General features: G+C 33.5%; 1 protein-coding gene across 2 annotated transcripts in view; it reads right to left on the bottom strand.

The window, feature by feature from the left end:
- The window catches only part of LOC143229869 (uncharacterized), a 74,920-nt gene extending 57,402 nt beyond the window's left edge, over positions 1–17,518 (bottom strand). The window contains exons 1-4 of one of the 2 annotated variants that reach the window (XM_076462727.1): positions 16,801–17,518; positions 9,250–9,413; positions 8,315–8,431; positions 7,305–7,466 (exon numbers count right to left, since the gene is read on the bottom strand). In XM_076462727.1, the coding sequence (XP_076318842.1) occupies positions 7,305–7,466; positions 8,315–8,431; positions 9,250–9,331 (361 nt within the window). In that variant the 5' untranslated portion in view covers positions 9,332–9,413; positions 16,801–17,518. Of the gene's footprint in view, positions 1–7,304; positions 7,467–8,314; positions 8,432–9,249; positions 9,414–15,578; positions 15,712–16,800 lie in introns of those variants that run through there. The other variant, XM_076462728.1, reaches the window with a different exon arrangement.
- Positions 17,519–19,840: the final 2,322 nt, after the last annotated feature.

Raw genomic sequence — 19,840 nt, 5'->3', positions numbered from 1 at the left:
TATATTATTCAACATATTTATTACTTTATTACATTACTAGTTATGTTAGTGGTCAATGAACTAATCCCGTAGTTAAGAGTTGTTTTGCACTTCAAAGACTGGCTGTGGTTCATTTGTTAAAACGGCAGTTTAGTCACAAATTAGTTTCATTAATATATGAACATTTATCATCTTTACGCGTAAAATATAAAAGAGAAAATTCTGAATATCAGTTAACCCACCACCACACTTGGCACTTAGATATTAAATCACATTACAGCCACGAGTTGAACTCACTTTTAGTTACACCACCTGTCGTGGCTGTCGACTGAGGTGGTGCAAGAATTTGCAATCTAATACTTCCCGCCTTGGTTAAAATTATTCCTTTGAGTTCACTGCTGGAAAATTTCCGGACACCAGGGTTATGGCTTATAGGAAGAATTATGATCAACAGAAATATTGCTATACGCGTCTGTTAAACAAAGCGCTCCCTTCGTCCCTCGACGTCTTCTGGTGCCCACGACATGAAAAGATGAGACTTTTGTAATCTTCCTGTGTGTTTAGTATTAGATTTTAACACACTACTGTTTATCAAGGTAGTTCAACTTCAACATGATGTCTGTTCATTGCTGGTTCACGAAGGGTTTTTTTTCCCCCGTTTTTAGAATCTTCTGTTGGAAGTTGAAGGTTGATAGTAAGCTTCTAATTATGGTGTCACAGGTTTTCGATCATAATTTTTTCACATTCGAATTTGCTCTTCAGAGTTATGACGCTTTACAGTACAAAACGTTTCGCAAATGTACAAACATCGCGTGCTCTCCCACTGACACAGTGACAATCATACGATATTCAAGAAGATATATTTTCCAGTAGCCAACACACCAGTACTACGTTTCTCGGTGTGTAAAAGTCTTCAGTAATCCTTACATAATCCTGTATTTTAAAATTTTCTTGGAAAATTGAAAAGCTTTCCGATACAATATACTCTGTTCTAATGAGTTTATAACCAGGACAAGGAGTGAACTTATAAAGAACACTTGACTGCTGCTTTCTAAGTGAGAAATTAAAAGAATTAGGTGTCGATAACAAATTATTAAAACGTTTGTCAAACTTCCTGCTTCGTGTAAATATACATGTTTTGGATGTATCAATTTATTTTCTTCTTGTACAAGTGAACATAAACAACATTGACCTATATAGGAGTTTTAAAACGTGCATTTCGAACGTCACTGAAAGACGGTTGAATAATAAATGTTGTTTCCAACTAGGGTCAGCATCCCTTTCCTAACCACCAAAGTAACGCAAGATGATTTGAAAACAGCACTGAACTTTCAATTTACTGTTTAAAGAAAGAGAGAAATCATGCCTAGACAACAGACTACTGTGGTACTGAAGTTTAAATTAATTAAAAGTATACGTAATCGTTGGAGCCCTCGACCTGAAACCAGATCTGAACAATATTCTCTGCACTTAAGATATTTGTTTTTACTACGACACGTCTGATTTTTCCGCGACTAATATTTGACGTACTATATTCACAGTCCTTTTTATCCACGGAACAAACATCCGAAACAAGAAAAACGTTTTTTGCGAAACGTGCTGAAACGAACACTTTAATCCCATGTTCCGAGAGAAAAATTTCAGTTCCAGTTGTAACCCTAACCGTCGATCTCTTCCACCAATCGGCTATTTTTTTACACCATCGAAAATAAACTATCTTTACCCGAAGTATGGTAAACCGATCGCGATGGCCATGGTAAATCCGTCGGACGTCGAAATCGTGACCAAACTCATCTACAACATTGATGCCTCAGGCCCACATGGTAATTAAATAAACACTGTTCAACTATCCCAATGAACCAAACAGGTATAGTCTTTGCGCGAACTTGTTGCTCTGCCCCCTCACGACTTTCTCCACCTCTGTATCCTAAACAGCTTAGTATATAAGAAGCAACATGCTTGGGACTGCATGTACCGATACAATATCCGCACGTAACATTCCTCTTAACTGGCTGAAAGTGGTGGTGGATATTTTGTGGTATTGCACACAAATGAAACCGTTTCCGACAGCTCACAAAATTCAGAGCACTGTCACAGAGCCAAACCGCGCCCCCTTAAGTAGTCAAACGTATTATTTATCTGTAAAGAAAATACAGCTATTCACACGTACCACGTCGTACGAATTTCCACGAATTACGTATAAATAGTAAATCTAACAATATCCTAAGAGCTCTGAAGAGAAAATCACATTATTCTAGTACGCTCGAGCATTTTTTGTGAAAAGAACATTTCGGAGATAAAAACAAAGTTGATACTACAGAACAAAGTTTCACTACAACTAAGATGTACTTACTATTGCGTATCTACGCCAAAAGTTTCATTGAAACATCGACCTGGCATGGCCAGGTAATTAAGACACTCGACTCATAATCCGAGAGTCGCAGGTTCGAATACTCGTCACAAACATGCTCGCCTTTTCAGCCGTTATAATGTGGCGATCATTCCTACTATTCGTTGGTAAAGAGTAGCCGAAGAGTTGGCAAAGAGTGGTGATGATTAGCTGCCTTTCCTCTAGTCTTACACTATTAAATTAGGGACGGCTAGCTTCGCGCGAAATTCAAACCAAATCAACCATTGAAACCTTCGAAATATACTTCAACATGTTATAAGCACAAAAGACAGTTTAAAATTATACTATGCGAAGACTGCTTCTTGCTCAACATGCATCTCGTAATAAAAGCCTTTTTTTTTTAACCAAGCAAGATCAATCAATATATTTCCTTTTTAACAAACATTTTTAAAAGTGTTATAAATTGTATTATACATGTATTTTGATTTACGAATCGTAGATGAAATTAGTGCCCCCCCCCCAATCACGTCTTTTCAACATGAATAAAAACAAAATAAACAAACAATAACACTTTCTTCTGGATGTTTGTTTCTTAGTTCCAACAACTGAATAACATGCGTTTGACCAATCATCTTGGAGGAGGTGTATCGAGGTCCAATGACAACATGTCCAGATACGTTATTTAGGTTCCCTTTCAGACATAAGAAAGAGCACAAACATCACTAAATGCACAATTTGCCTGCAATTCTCCGAACTTTCCATCAATTAAAATCAGACGTAGTACAGAAATAACCCTTCGACAACCCCAATTGATTAAAACATTCGGATTCTTGTCTTTATTTGATGTCGAAATATTTTGGCTTTCCCTTTCTCTATACTTAGACCAATCTAAATAACACCAGCATTGCAAGTCCACAAACTTACCGCTATGCCACTGGGTAAAAGAACAACCTAGAAAACCTTTAACAGGTTGTTCATTAAATATACGTCACTAAAACAGCGTGCATTTTATTTTTTGTAAATGAAGTGTGTATGAAACAGATATTTTGTCGTAGTTACGAGATTTACTATTCTTTTTAATTGATATTATATGATTATGTACGCTGTTATTATGGATCATATAGTTTTTTTTTTTAAATCATTTGTAGCGTTTTCAGTTTGTCAAATTTTCGCCCAAAGCAACTCGAGAGTTCTCTGGGCTGTAGTTTAACATGATGTATTAGAGAGAACCCTGCAATAATTACAGAGACAACACAAGAACAACTTAAAGTATTTTGTTTTCTAAATTTCAGTGAGCGGGTGGAGGATAAAGGTCAAAGTTTATTGATGGTTCAAGAGTTTTTTGGCCACACTTCGGTTTTTGAAGGTTAAAAATAACAGTTTGGAAGCATTTGCTCTGGTTAGTTTCTGTATTATTTAATAGCCACTGAAATGACGCAAGCTTCATGTTCCACTTACATTGTACCCAAAATTAACAAATTGTTCGAAACACAGGAGGTGAATGCCTCTTCCCTCTCTGACTGGCGCTCCTGTTTAGTCAATCCCGTTATGAAAAAGTATATTTGTTAGTCTTTTGTTCAGAGTAAAATCGATAGATATTTAACTTTGGATGTAACTTGAAACAAGTAACCGTATCGTTCACATGTAATATCAATGGACTTTTTCCAAATTTTAAAAGTCAGTGTTTTCAAAAAAAAAAAAAAAAAGAAGAGAAGATTATTGGGTTTATAAAACCCCAATATAACTATCAAAATCAAAAAATGATTGACAGGGGGGAACCATTCTCTCTTAGTCAACACTTCTACAACTTCGAATGGACAGAACTTAAAATAGTTCATGTAAGCTTGTGCGAGGTAACAAAGCACCACTTTAACTACCAACTAAGGTCTTTAAATATAGAATTACTGATGGGGTCACGACGTCATCGGCTTTTAGAAACACGTTTTTGAACTATTTATGGACATAACTTCTCGTAGATCTACAATTATCCTCCCCACCCCCGAATAACAAACGAGTCATACGAAAAATACCGCAAAAATTGCAGTCACCTCACTAATTGTTTATTCTTTTGTTGTTAAGTGCAAAATGGATTATTTGCACTTTACGTATCGCAGGAAATGAAAGAAACTAATTGCAGAAGGGGTCCTCTGTCTATTTTTACATGGAAAATTAGCGACCTAGTCCACAGTTGTGTGCGCGTATGGTCCTTGTTCTTTATATAAAGTATTGTAACAGGCAAGAACAATGTTACTCACAACAACACGTATACATTATCCGAAATGAACAGCGTAAAAACAGTTTGTTTACCGATCGGTTACTGGTTTAAACGGTAATATAAAATTTACATTTCTGTATTGTTTAATGACGACTGTTATTGAAAAGAAAAATATGTCGGTCAACTCTTACATAAAAATAAAAATTAGTGAAAATAAAAATTAATTTGAACATTTTTCGCTTACTTTGATGACACTATTTTCAGTTCTACAAAATACACAACTTGATTTTCATTTATTATTCAGAGAGTTCGTGACTATAAACGTTTGCTGTCAGATTATCCACGCGATTCTCTCTTCCAGTTTTAGAATAACGAATGAAAATACACAACGCAACGAAAATAACGGTTATTTGAACAATTTCGTTTGGATAGCAAAAAAAGTACAAATTTATGTAAAGGTAAGACCGATTCAAGAAAGGTCGTTAAAGAAAAATGCCACAAATTAATTAGCATTCATTCTTCAAGTGGAATGTTACTGTACAATAACTCCCCTATTACTTTAGCGGGAACAAATTATGTTGAGCCCATAAAATACCCAGGAGATATTTAAGTAAACAAATCAAAAACATTCATTACACATATTTCTTATAAACAGATATGCTTGGTGGTTACAAAGTGCTGTCAGATCCATTCTATAGACATATCAGGAATTTATAAGTGACGGTCAATCCCACTATTCGTTGGTAAAAGAGTAGCCCAAGACTTGGCGGTGGGTGGTGATGACTAGCTGCCTTCCCTCTAGTCTTACACTGCTAAATTAGGGATGGCTAGCACAGATAGCCCTCGAGTAGCTTTGTGCGAAATTAAAAAACAAACAATTAAAGGTTTTTTTTTTTTCTCCCAATTCGAGTCAAAATCCTAGAACAAAGTAACCCATGTTCACGACAGATTGTGTGTGTTAACCGAAAACTTACACAACGGTGGTCAAACAAGACGATTCTGGAGATAAACAAAAATGAGCCAATAATACAAATTTCTTCCATTTCGGAGTCTTATCTTACCCCCCCTCTTTTTGGGGAAATAATCTTAAAACAATAGAGCACGTGCATACAGTGAGAGTTCCTGGTTACCATACTGCCATTTTTACGGAACTCAAACCAGGATAATGGAAGCTAACACACATAGCAAGTCAACAAAAATATTACCTTGAAATCCTTACAAAAATACTGACGTCATTGTACGTTTATTGCAATAGAGATAACATACAGACTTGACAATAGCGAGAGGGGTTTTTTGGTAAAGTTACAGAACCGGAAGATTTTGTTTTTACTATTATTATTTAATCCGTGACACCCAAAGGAATTTTCTGCTCAGAGAAAAGTTCCCTCCATCCTCCAGTAGAGTTAGCCAAGTTTCCCCCTCGGGGATGGGGAAGAAAATTTTAAAAGGGGGAACCAATAAATTAAAACAATAAATTTATCTAAATTTTAATAAATTGGTCTTTAAAACGAAAACAAAATCAAATTTAGTACTGTTTATAGACGTACTATAATAATAATAATAATAATTATTATCATTATTATTAAATGGGTTTATTATATATAGAAGCTGCAAAACAATGGGATTAGTATGCCAAAATATTTTCATGGGAACGAGCCCCTTTGGCTCCACCTCTGTTCCCCTCACAGAAATTTCAAATGCAAATCATACTCTCTTCTTCCGATTAATCCACGCTACAAGTTTCATTTAATTAATATCATAGTTAAGTTTGTATCTCAAAGACACTCACTTTGTCTGTAAAAATAAGGAGTTAAAAAAATCAAATTTCAAGAAAACAACGACTCCATATTCTCCTACTAGTGATATACATTTCTTATGTATGTACGTTGTAAACATACTGCACAACATCAGTACGTTATGACATATAGAGAAAATTAATACTAATAAAAGTTAAGCAAACAAAATAAAAATTATATACATAACACGTGTGTGTGTGCGTCAACATGATTTACATTATGGCTATCATAATAAAGTGAAACAGTTTGTATAACTTAGATGTTGACATGATTTCGCACTGCAAGACAACAAAGATCTTACACATATCGTAAAATAGCTTTATTAAACTGGTGAACAGTTTCTGTATGTCATCCATGTTATCACATACTTGAAATGAATACAGTGTGATAATCTTAGAATTTCATAGTTCAATATTTGCTATATATCAGAATATTATCTCTTAGTATTATCTGTGTATTTGTTAAGTTATATAGAACGTGAACAGTTTACAAGATCGATAATTAACTTTTGACACTATTTTTCATATAGTATACTTTTAAAGAACGACTAAGCTCTTTCTTAACCTGAAGATGACCTAGGAAAGTCGAAACGTTGTTCTCTACTTATCAATGAAAGTGTTGATACCCATACCAGCCGTTTTGAGATACATACTCATTCCATCTGGTTGGTAATTTTCAAAGATTTCAGACTGTTTAATTAAACATAACTACTTTATTGGTGGGCAAGTATCAACTAATTAACTAATGAGACGCGAGGAGTTATTTGTTCTATGGAGATAAAATATCAAGTTTATGAAATATAATTACCAACCACGAAAAGTACAACAGGCTTGTTGTTCTAACACTGTCAAACAATTAACTCTGTTGTGTTAATACTCCAAGTGAATAAAGAACAGTTTTAAAACCTCAAAAATTGTGTAAAATTAAGTAATGAAAAAATAAACTAAGAGAAGATAAAACTAACCTCTCTTCTGTGTCCGAAACTGTTGTGAGAAAGAACTGCTTCTGCTAGAAGAACTTTGTATAGGTTGTTGAGATTTAGTTGTTACTGAGGAAACGACAGGTCTTGAGAGATTAGAAGACAACGAGGAGTGACTGGCAGGAGTAACTGCCTTGCTCACAAGCACTATCAAAATATTAAGTAAATTCTTTCAAAATTCTCCAATTGATCCCAGAATGATTAGAAGTAGACGTCTTAAATATTATCGGTTTTGTACTCGTGCACATAGGCCTGGATAGTTTTATTCTAAAAAAGGTTAATTTATCATTAAACTAGCAAACAAAGATTGTAAAAAAAAGTTTTTATAATTACCAATAATGATCAATGAAGTAAAAAAAAAAAATCACTTTGAAAATACAAGAAATATTAATAAAAGTTTATACAATTATCACAGCAACCACTGTAAATCCTCACAAAGAATCGTGCTGAAAATTATCAGAAAATGGCGAGCTTAGAATTTATTTCCTTTCTGTAAGCCAATCAAAAAAACTGCTCAAAAGCAAAATACGATATTGTGAAATATATGTTTACTTAAAATAAATGAAATATTCGTATACAGAGAAGAAGCTTATTAAATTAATTATTAAAGAGTTAGAAATTGTTCTATGAACTACAAGAATAAAGAGTTTCAAAAGGCTTGGTTTTCCCTAATTTGAATTACAAAAGTTATAAATTAATACTTTCGTAATTTAAATAATTAAGTTTAAAATTTGTAAAACTTTCTTGAATTAGTACTACAAGCATCAGGGTATTTAAATTGATTGGTAAAAGGTCATAAAATTGTTGTTTTATTTTCTCAGATTACAATAAAAGTTTGTATCTCTCTAATTTCAATTGACTTAAGCATAATTTTTGTTTTAATAACAAGTTTTGGAGTAGGAAATAATACACTGAACATTGTTTCTTTACAGACTGAATTTAATTAATTACAAAATATTACTATTTTTTTAAAATACCGAGATGTCTGTGTTTACCTTTATTACTAGATGGCTGTTTGAGAGAAGAGTTCCGAACTGTTTTTGTCACCAAAGGCTTGTAATTAGATGATACTGAACTTGTAAAAGAAGTTTTGGTCGATTTTGGTTCACTTTCTGAGTAACAGTAAATCATAAATACAAAAACAAATAATGTTTAGAAAACGTAACAGTTGTAACTTGAATATATTACTTAAAACACAATAACAGCAAATCTTAATAACTCAAAGAGAGTATACTGCAGTTATTCTACAGTTAAGACAGGAAATATTGGTTGACAAATGGGAACTTGTATTTAAACATTTTATATAAAGAAGTGAGGGCAAAAAAGCTGTTTATTTGTTACCTACTTTTCATATTTTATCTACATTTATGGCAATTTACTTATAATCAGATATTGTTATATAGAAAATATTCACTTTGTATCTTTAATTAAATATATATGTTATTATCTACCATGTAGCAGTATTTGATTACAAGTACTAAATCATGATTATACGATAAATGTGATCAAAACATAAGTGTTCAAAAATGCTTTAATCGTTAGGTTTATTCATAAACAATCTTCCGGTACCAATTAAATCAGAAAAAAAGTTACTGAAATTTAAATTAACATGTTAATAAAGTTAGCTGCAAACACAAACAAAATCCTGTTGCATCACATTCCTGCATATTTGAAATAAAACTTGACCAATGAATTAAATAATAATAAAAACCTAAAATATTTATTAAAACATTTCCTATGGTTCTAAAAGTTTTTCATCTTCCTCATTTAATCCAAAATATATTTTGTAAAAAACACATTACAGCGAGATTGATGTTTTTTTCTGCATGTATGTAAAACATGTTTTTGAAATTTTTCTGTTAGCTCAAGAAAAAGTATATTCAAAAATATAAATTGTACATTAAGAAATAGAAAATTATGTATCCTTCACCTTGCTTAGATATAATATTTTGTTTCGGTACTGCTATTCTTGAGAGATGGGACCTCTGAGATGCCTTTATTGTAGTAGACATTTCACTGATTGGCCTTGGAGAAATAGACAGAATTGGATACAGGAGCGATTTTGATGGATGTGACCAATTTGTTTACTTTTCACTGTAATAAAGAATAAGATATTTGTTATAAAAATAAATAAAGGTGTATATTAAAAATAATAAATCATATGCTAATTAACCCACTATTACTTTGTGTATTTGCTTTAAGAAATATGTTTAATATTAACTTTATTATATACAAATTGGTGCAACTTATGAGTAGATCTCAGTTCTCGATTAAGCTATGTTTATTATTTAAGTACAGCTTTAACTTTCAAGAATATAAAGCAACTACAAGTGTGTATATATCTTATTTTATACTGCTGATTTTGAAAAGCTATCTTTAAATATTCTTCAATAAAGTTATTGCATACAATTCTGTAATAAAGTTATGGGAGAAATAAAAGTTAAAATTACCTAAGTTGTGTATATTTAAAAAGGTACATTATTCAAACTAAAACGTATAATGTGTAATTCAGAGGTCTTGTTGGGCATCAAAAACAGTCTTAGGTTTACTTTTATTCTCCAGTTCAAAATTCCAGTTACCAGAAAAAGATCTAATGTGCTGATCTATCAGACACCTTCCAATGTGTCCAGATATTTATTTGTAGGTGGTAACTAAAAAGGCATCAATATGAAGTTTTACATTCATCCATTTCAAGTCCACATAGAACTTCATCACAACTTCCTCCTTTTGACAGTCTTTACGAGAGTTCATCAAGCATTATCTGAAGGATGTACTATCCTGTCTTACAACATTTTCTTAGTAATATCCTTGGTGCTTCAAGCTAGCCTACACCATGTATCCAGGTAAGGACTGGATTGTTGTTTGACCCATCAGCGATTGATCCTTATAATGAACCAAACTTTCAAAATAAAGTTGCCAAACTTTCTCTTTACATTCAATTTAAATTGTTAGTAAAATCCTCAAAATCCTTCACATTAACTACGGCTTTCTTCTCTCTACCCTTTGTTGATGTGGTCCCAGGAAATGTTTTTACATACAGTACCAGTAACATAAAGGTTAAATATATAACAAGCATGTCCAAAAGCTTTTGAATAAACAAGTCCTTTGGTCACTGCTCCAAAATTTAAGTTTTGTAATATTCTTGGACACCAATATACAAATTTACTTATAAATACTCACAAAATGAAAGCTTAAAAAATATTAGGCAGCCTATTAATATAAATATAGGTAGTAAAAGAAAACAAGAATATATAAATAAAGTAACACTGATAGTTCTTCAGAATAGTATAAATGTATGTATTTTACCAACTGTTTGGGTTCTTGTCGTTTAAACTGAAACAAGCTGCTGGAGCCTAAATAGGTTTACAAAAATGTCCAAACATGATTGGGATAGAACAAACAAATTGCGTGAGAAAAATGCAAGAACAAAAGAAAAATTATCACATCCACATAATCCAAACACAATGTTATACTACTCTTTCAAGGCAAACAAAAGTGTCTTATTGCAGTATCGCATAATCTTTAGATTACCTATATACATTAATGTCTAGTTCAAATAACATACAAGAAGGAGAACCACTACCTTATGCAAGTAGTGACCAATATTTATATTGGTCATGGTTTATATAATTGAATATCTTCGTTTCCTAAATAGTAGAAAAGTGGAATATATATATATATATATATTCCATATAAATGTATATGGAGGATACAGAGGTAAGTTTTGTAACTGTTGTCGCCAGTAAAATAGCAAGAAAACTTGCCTGAATAATACATATTAATACATACATACATAATACATATTCTGAGCATGTCCTGTAGCCATTTATTTAAAACAAATTCTATTAAGTTATTCAGAAATAAAATGTCAGAAATCTCACAATGACATTTAGAAGCTAAATATTGAGTATCTTTATCGTTGGTTGGTTGGTTTAATCCAACGTTTGTCGCTTGCAAGGTGTCTTAACTGTCTACTGTTTCAATTCTACTCAGAGTAGGTTTCGCAACCACAAAGGCACCATGGACAAGAACGACTTTCGTGTGATTTTCCTCTACGACTTCACACTTAAAAGAAAAGCTACCAAAACTACACGGAACATCAACCACGCAATCGACCATGGATCAGTCACTGAACGTACACATCACCATTGGCTCCAAAGGTCTTAACATGTTGATGAAAGTCGTGGGAGTAAGCCATTGTTAGATGAAAACACAATAAGGGAACCAGCTGAGACAGACCTTCGCACATTACGCGAGCTTGCAGAGAAGCTAGGCACAAGCAAATCAAGTATTGCCAACCACCCGAGTGCGATTGGAAAGACAAAAAAGTTAGATAAGTGGGTTCTGCATCAGCTGACTATAGATCAACAAAATCGGCGTTATGAGACCTGTCATGGATGACACTTCAAAAATTGAACGAATTGGGAATCGAGGTTCTGCCACGTCCACTTTATTCCCCAGATCTTTCCCTTAGAGATTTCCATTTTTTAAAACACATTGACCACTTTATGAACAATAAACGCTTTGAAAACCAGGCACTAGCCATCACTAATTTAGCAGTACAAGACTAGATGGAAGACAGCTAGTCATCCACCATTCACCGTCAACTCTTGGGCTACTCTTTTCCCCAACGAATAGTGAGACTGACTAACATTATAACACCCCCACGGTTGAAAGGCCGAGTATATTTGGTGTGACGAGGAATCAAACCTGCGATTCTCGGATTACGGGTCAACCACCTGGCCATGCCAGGCCATAATCCTCTAAGCTTTGTCCATGTGTACAGAAAAATGTTCTTCTGTTGCAGACCGATTATTCTCGAGTTACTGGAATAAACACTTTACCGTTGCCCATTTCACTTTGACTGATATTTTCAGATTATTATTAGTCACTGTCTATGGTACCATTGAAAGAATTATTTTCCTACTGTTTAGTTTATTCAGAATGAAAGTTTCGAGAAGACTATAGCCATTATTTTACTAGATACTCGAGACAGATTTGGTTATCAGTTTCTAAATTTTAACTGGTATTGTCGAACTTTCCATTATCAACTTTCCTTTAGTACATAATTTCCTTGGATTTAACTAATACTATATTCCCTTTTATCTTCGACTTTGTGTAGATCTAGTTCTTTTAAAGAACTTTCGACTATAACAAGTTCGTGGGTGTTCTTACTATTTACGACACTTTCCCTAAATTATTTGCTTGAGGAGTTGAAATGTAATCATCTTTAGTGTCCTCAAAATTTTGAGTAAAGATATTTTCCGAAACCTGCAACACTTATGCAAAAGGTTTTATGGTACCTCAGTCTTTCGTTCATGCTTGCAAAAATCTGACGTTGTATACGTCTGGATGACGAGACCACCGACGTTTCCAATCTAAGTCAGCTTATTGTATTCGTGCGCTATGTGAAGAACGACGAGATAAGTTGTTTTTTTTGTAAGCCTTTTACAACAACAACAACTAAGGCAGCCAACGTGAAGAAACTGTGGATGACTTCTTCAGAGACAACGATCTTTCATGGGATATGGTTTCTGCAGTTTGATCGGATGGAGCACTAGTCATGCTGGGACGAAGCTCTAGTTTTGGTGCGCTGGTGAAAGCCGTTGCACCACACATCATTGTAATGCATTGTGTTCTGCACTGGCATGCGTTGGCAACAAAATATTTGCCTTCAAAACTGGCAGAAATATTAAAATTTGTAGCGGAATGTGTGAACTTTGTGCGAAATAGTGCCCTAAAGCACCGCATCTCCAAAGAGCTGTGTAATGAAATGGTCTCTGAATTCGAGGTACTTTACCATTCTAACGTTCGGTGGTTATCCTGGGGAAAGGTGCTGAATCGTGTTTTTGCCATGCGTGTGGAATTAGCCCTGTTTTTGCGAGAGCACCAACGTTGTCATGCAGATTGTTTCGAAAAATCAGAGTTCATTCTCATTTTGGCGTACATGGCCGTATCTTCAATGCTCTCAATCAACAGATGCAGGGCAGTGGAGTCAACATAATCGAAGCGGAAGAATTGTTTGTTTATTTTGAATTTCGGGCAAAAGCTGCTCGAGAGCTATCTGCGCCAGCCGTTCCTAATTTAGCAGTATAAGACTAGAGGGATATTCAACTAGTCATGCCTATCACCACCCACTGCCAAACTCTTGGGCTACTCTTTTTACCAACGAATAGTGGGATTGACCGTCACATTATAACGCCCTCACGGCTGGGAGGGCGAGCATGTTTTGTGCGACCGGGATTCGAACCCGCGACCTTCGGATTACGAGTCAAACGCCTTAACACGCTTGGCCATGCTGGGTCCCGAAGCGGAAGAAAATCTGAAGGCTTTTCAAAAAAAAAAAGCTACCGTTATGGAAACGACGAACAGAGAATGATCACTTCGCAAACTTTCTTCTGCTGGGCGACTGTGTAAGTAAGATCGAAGATGTGTCTGAAATCGGAGACACTTCTGTACACGGGGAACTGAAACTTAGATGAGCTCGCAAAGTCTCTCGACGGATACTTCCCCACCAGAGAGTCATATCCAGCATGGGTGAGACAGCCGTTCACTTTTAGTGTTTCTGCAGCAGATGTCAATGATGAATACCTCGACGAAATCATTGAACTTCAGCAGAGCCAGGTTCAACAGCAACTTTTCAGAACAACAACGCTCTCAACGTTATGGTGTCACCAAATCGTAGCGTACCCTCTTGTTGCTAAGAAAGCCCTTGAGATACTCATTCCGTTTGTTACAACGTATCTTTACGAGCAATCCTTTTCGAGGATGGTAGACATAAAAACGAAGAAAAGGAACAAACTTTGTTGCGAAAATGATATGAGAGTGGCGCTTGCCAAGGTGAAGCCGCGCATTTCTGAACTTGTCTCTGAAAGGCAACAGCAAAAGTCACATTGATTTGCAGTAAATATTCATTGAGTTATGTTGGTGTTTTTGTGTGAAATTCATGTTTTGTTCTTTGAACACAGTGATATTGTGTGCAACTGATGCATGGTTCATTTTGTGCACTAATAAAATATCTACTTATGTTTTGAATTCGAAAAAATCATTTTATTTTTCCAATTACGAAGGATTCAGTGAATGCAAGTACGAAAGTTCAGGGGTTCAGTACCTCCAACAAGGTTAAGAACCAGTGGTTTAAAATAATGCCATGGGTGAAGGAATGGTCTATCAGTTATTTAAATTTGCTAATGATATAAGGTCTAGGGTGTTGTTAAGTTATGAAGATGATACTGCTGCTTTACAAAATGATTTGGATAATTTATTGAGTAAATAAATGAGAGATGGATTTTAAATTATAATAAGTGTAAAATAATAATGTTGGTTATTATACTTTGAATTATAAATATCATGAAAAGAATCTTGGTGTAATGGTTGATCATTCTCTTTAGCAATCTAAGCAGTGTGTTGATAACAGTGGTATAATGAAAGCCTAAAGACATAACTTTATTATATAGGTCACTAATTAGGTCATATTTGGAGTATTGTGTTCAGTCTTAGGCTCCTTATCTAACTGAATTTTTGGAAATGGTTCAGAGAAGAGTTACTAGAATGGTGCCTCGGGTGGAAGGATTGTAATACGAGGAAATGTTACGGTCTCTGGAATTAGTTTTCTCTTGATAAAAGTTAAACAGGCCTTGACTGGGCGTTTAAGATTTCAAAACTAGTTGATAGTACTGATGAATTATTTTTTCATACTTGATGAAGAGAACAGCTGTACTAACGGACAGAGATATAAATTTTGGTAAGGTAGAACTCATCTTCAGCCGAGACGATTATTTTTCTAACAGGGTGGTTGGCCTTTGGAATGGGTTTTCTTCGGATATTATCGACACAGTAAATTTAAGTGAGCTTAAAAAGAAAGTTTGATAACTATATAAATAATAAGAGCTGGTTTAGATATTTTTAATTCATATATTTAATAGCTTTAGTTTAGAGGAGAGAGAGATCGACCAATACGTCCCTTGTTGCCTATAACATTATATTTCTAAATTACATTTAAGGAGTTTAACATGTGAGCGGTATCGAGAGTATTACAGAGTCTGCGCTGACGCATTGCTTTCATTAAAAAAAGCGTACTTATAATAAGTTTCTTTTCTAATATTCGTGTAATGAGCTTCCTCTATATAGACTTTTATAATTAATAACTACCAAAAAAAAAATCAGCCTGAAATTTGAAGATATTGTTTCTACAAGTAGTTTTATTGTCCCGTTTGGAATATTAACACTGGTCATAAAATGCACAACTACTGTACTTACCAAAACGTCCCACAACATTCTGTTGGCCATGCTATCCTCACACTGAAATCGATTATAATAACAAACGAGTCGTTTATTTTAACTGCATCAAAAAAAAGTAAAACGTCTCGGAAAGGGCTTTTATTGACCCATCAGTTTCTCGTGCAACTATCTCCCTTCAGTGAGTGAATCTTCCCACTTGGTTACAGGGCCTTTTAATTGTGAAAATTTTCCTTAACTATGAATCCTTTATAGAATCACATCACTTACACAGGTATAAAGGACAATACGCACGTCAACTAAAACCCCACAATAAGATATCCTTCGGTCAAACCAAACTTTTCATTATTATCCATTCAGCGGCATATTCAAATAAAACAATTAACATTAAAAGCTATGGGAAAAGACCAAAGAACAATTAGAGATTCGATAAAATATTTATTTGACCAAGTCTGAGAATATAAAACACAGTAAAGATAATTTATTTATACTAAAAAAAATTAAAATAATGTGTATAAGACGGAGAACAATGCCTTCAGCCGCTTTATTATACAGTTAATTTTATACTCTGCTAACATCTTCTAAAATACGTTTAATAAACGTTATTTAATTTAACACTTGCAAATAACTAGGAAAATATTACTAGTTATGAAAAAGTACTTAAACTTCACTGGCAAACAATGCTTGATCTTGAGCGAGAGCTAACAAAGAGTATAGTGTTTTCTTCCAAATAACCCTAAATTCTCGAGACGTGTGCGCCATCTACGTTATTATTGATCAATCCCGTTAAAACTAAAGAAACGTAACCTCGAAATATTCATCCTACACAATCTGCAGGACACCTAAAAATCTTTCATTGTTAAATTTAAAAATCAACACGCATATCCAAGATATTACACAAACAGAAAATAAACTAAAATCAGCTACCCAAACTTAAGAGATTTGTTATACGCCTCACTATTTACTATCAGTGTTATAACGAGAATGAACAAATTCTCTCTAAACCTAATGTACTTGGTGGCAATATAAATTTACAGGCGCGAAAATACCATATAATAGACAAAAAGTATTTGAGTAACATATCTCTATAGCAAAATGATATATATACACTATGTTTAACTTTTGTATGTTTTAAATAGAAAGAAGATACTATTAGTTATGCGTTAACTTACAAATAGCTTTACGACAAATTTTATAGTCATGAATAATAAAACTTCCAACATAATTTTAGAAATTTGCTCACCAATAGTGAAAAAGGCTACTTTCACAGATAATGTCACATCGTATTCTTGTTTTCCTATAATCAAACTGTAACTTGAAGTTCAGTGTAGCACAAAACAGAAACTCCTCTCTTCTTTTACAATATTTTTCCAACTATCGCTTCACCTATATTTGTTTTTAAACCGATAACGTATATTATTTATTAACTTTCAAATCACATTTTCTTTCATAAAGGAACTATGCTCAATACAGCTGCAATCGTCACATTAATAAATAGTAGCAGAAACTAAGCCTAGCACAAATATTCACAAAACGTTAGTCAAATATATCAATTGCACTTAAGGTATTTGCAGCTTTCATAACAAACTAATAGTGGCGAGAATAGAAGAGACTATTTTTCAACGAGCGAATTCACTGAATCAAGAATATTCAAACTATGTAATTAATGTGTACTGTTGGCAAGAGTTAACTAGAAACCGGGAGCTGAGTGTGAGGGGGCCCCAGTAGTTAATTAACCCGTTGGTTAATTCGTTTTAGAAAACTTCAAAATCTAACTATCTAGTACAAACTTTTATTAAGCTTTTATTAAAACAGAAAAAACAAACATTTTCAGCTTTGATGATCAGAATCGTGAAATTTGGACAATTATAAAAAGTTTGCAATACGCATCACCCCTAGCTACACCTAATCTTTAATAGTTAAGCGCAATTTTAATTTTGCCCGGTGAAACAATATTATCGGCTAGTTGAAAGTTGTTTTTAATGGGGGGAGACTACAGTTAAAAGCATAGGATTAAATACGACAACTTCTTATAGCTAGGAGGGCTTCTCTTAATAATCTTCTTATCAAGAGGGGGGGGGGTTGGAATAGTTGGTCGGGCCCACTTTAGCCTCATCAGACAATATCCTATACCTCCATGATCACTGACTCTCGTTTTAAGAGAAACTAACTTTTGATGTTCCATTCTTATTCATAAATACAGTTTTGGAAACATTTGGTGTTACTTTGATAAAGCATAAGATGCATACGTTAAGAAAAATTATAATCTTGAATGCGGTTATCAAGTGAAGTCGACCATCAAAATTTCCCTAATTTTTTATAAATATTCGAGAAGTTTTGTGAACGATGTTTCATTCGTGGTCAATTGCTGAATCGTCATATTGTTTTGTATTCAGACAAAATGTTTAGTCGTATAAGCATGTTTTTTTGCATTTTCCAATCATTTTGTGAAAATTTTTTAGCCTCTTATATTTGACTGAAAATGTGTTTGACAATAGTTTTATTGAAATAGAATCATTTCTTTCCTAATGAGACGCCAGTTTTATTCAACAAAGTACCGAATTTTTTCCAACATATTTTCCAACAATTTTCTCATCTTGAAAAGTACAAGATATAATTACCTACCTAATTAAATTCTCCCTTGTAAGAAAATACTCTTTCGAAGTAATTTTCTTTCCTTAATTAAGTTCTAACTTTGAAACAAACAAACCTAAAATTTCAAACAAATAAACTTTCAATATTGATTTCAAAATTCAATTGAAAATAAATAAAAAGGTAGGCTATATAAAAATTATTTAGATGAGACATTGTCCTTGATAACGATAAATCAGTGGATAAATATCCTTGTGTCATTTAATAGACAGATAATAGAGGTAGAGTTTTCTTTGACTTAAGTCTAGAACCGTTTTTGTATTTTATTGAACAAAATAACTAGAATATCACTAAAAAATGTAAATTAACTTTGTTTTCAGTCAATAGCTGGAGATGTCCCAGTTCTTGTTATCTATTTGTTTAAAAAATATTCGCCTAAATAATCTCCTCTAGCCTCGGCATTAGGAATGATATTACATAATAACCATAGTTATCCTATAAGTAACCTTATTTTTATACAAAAGTAGAATTTTTGCTAAGATGATCAGATCGAAAATATGTTACAAATGACATATTGTAATTCATAGTGCATACCAATAAAGAAGACTAAAATATTGGTTATGGCGTTTTCAGGTGGGACAGCTGCAAGTCTATGGACTTACATCGCTATAAGCAGGGTTTGATTCCTTTCGGTAGGCACACAAAAAAAAAGCCTTATGCGGCTTATCTACAAAAACACATAGGTTAAAGATGTTTATGGAAATTATTAAATGAACTGTTGATTTTAAACAGTGTTATTTGTCTCTCATAAAATGTCTTTTTTATGTTTTCATTACAATTGTTTTATTTACGTTATTCCAATGCAAAATGAGGAAGGTAGGTTATAATAAAACAATTATCTATTATAATGGTAAAGAAGAGACGCATGCACCACGTTTCAACGGATGTAAACAAAATACGGTTGGAACTATATTTTAGTAGACATTTTGTACAACAATATATTAAGAGCTTATCAAAAGTTTTAGAAAGGGCTAACATTAGGTCGTAGAATAACGTTTTAAGTTTATTTATCGATAGTACTAAGTACAGTAAAATTTAGACTTAACTAAGTTACTGTGTTTATTTCTTTATCGAATATAGGCTGTACTTTAATAAAGGCTTAACTAGTGTTAGGCCTAAGACAAGTGGACTTGCAAATTCCGGTTTCTGCGATTAAAATTCCTTTCTATTATTCTAGTTGGTGTTGTTTTGAATTAAGCACAAAGCTACACAATGGGTTATCTGTGCTCTCCCCATCACGGGTATCGAAACCCTGTTTTTAGCGTTGTAAGTCCGCAGACATACCGCTGAGCCACTGGGGGGCTTATTATTCTAGAAATCCTATATTTGAAGACGTATTGTTGTAATAAAGATATTAATATTTTGCAAATATTTTGCGGTTCTCTGATGAGTTTGTAAGTAAACGGAATTTAAAAAAGAAAACATACTCTCTTAAACAAAGCTTAATTAGCTTAACTTTATGTGAAGCAGTTACAGAATATGTTAACTTTCTATGTTAATCTTAATGTATTTCTAATGCGAATAATTTTTATGTTTGTAAGATTTTGTTGCTCCAAATGAGTGTGAATTTATTTAAATATTTTGAAATACATTTATTATCTTATGTGTAATAAAAACTCCAAGGATGCAAA

Source organism: Tachypleus tridentatus, chromosome 10, assembly GCF_004210375.1.
Source record: "Tachypleus tridentatus isolate NWPU-2018 chromosome 10, ASM421037v1, whole genome shotgun sequence".
In the NCBI taxonomy this organism is placed as follows: Eukaryota; Metazoa; Arthropoda; class Merostomata; order Xiphosura; family Limulidae; genus Tachypleus; species Tachypleus tridentatus.
Note: the sequence above shows the minus strand (reverse complement) of the source record. Positions and strands in the feature narration are given on the sequence as shown.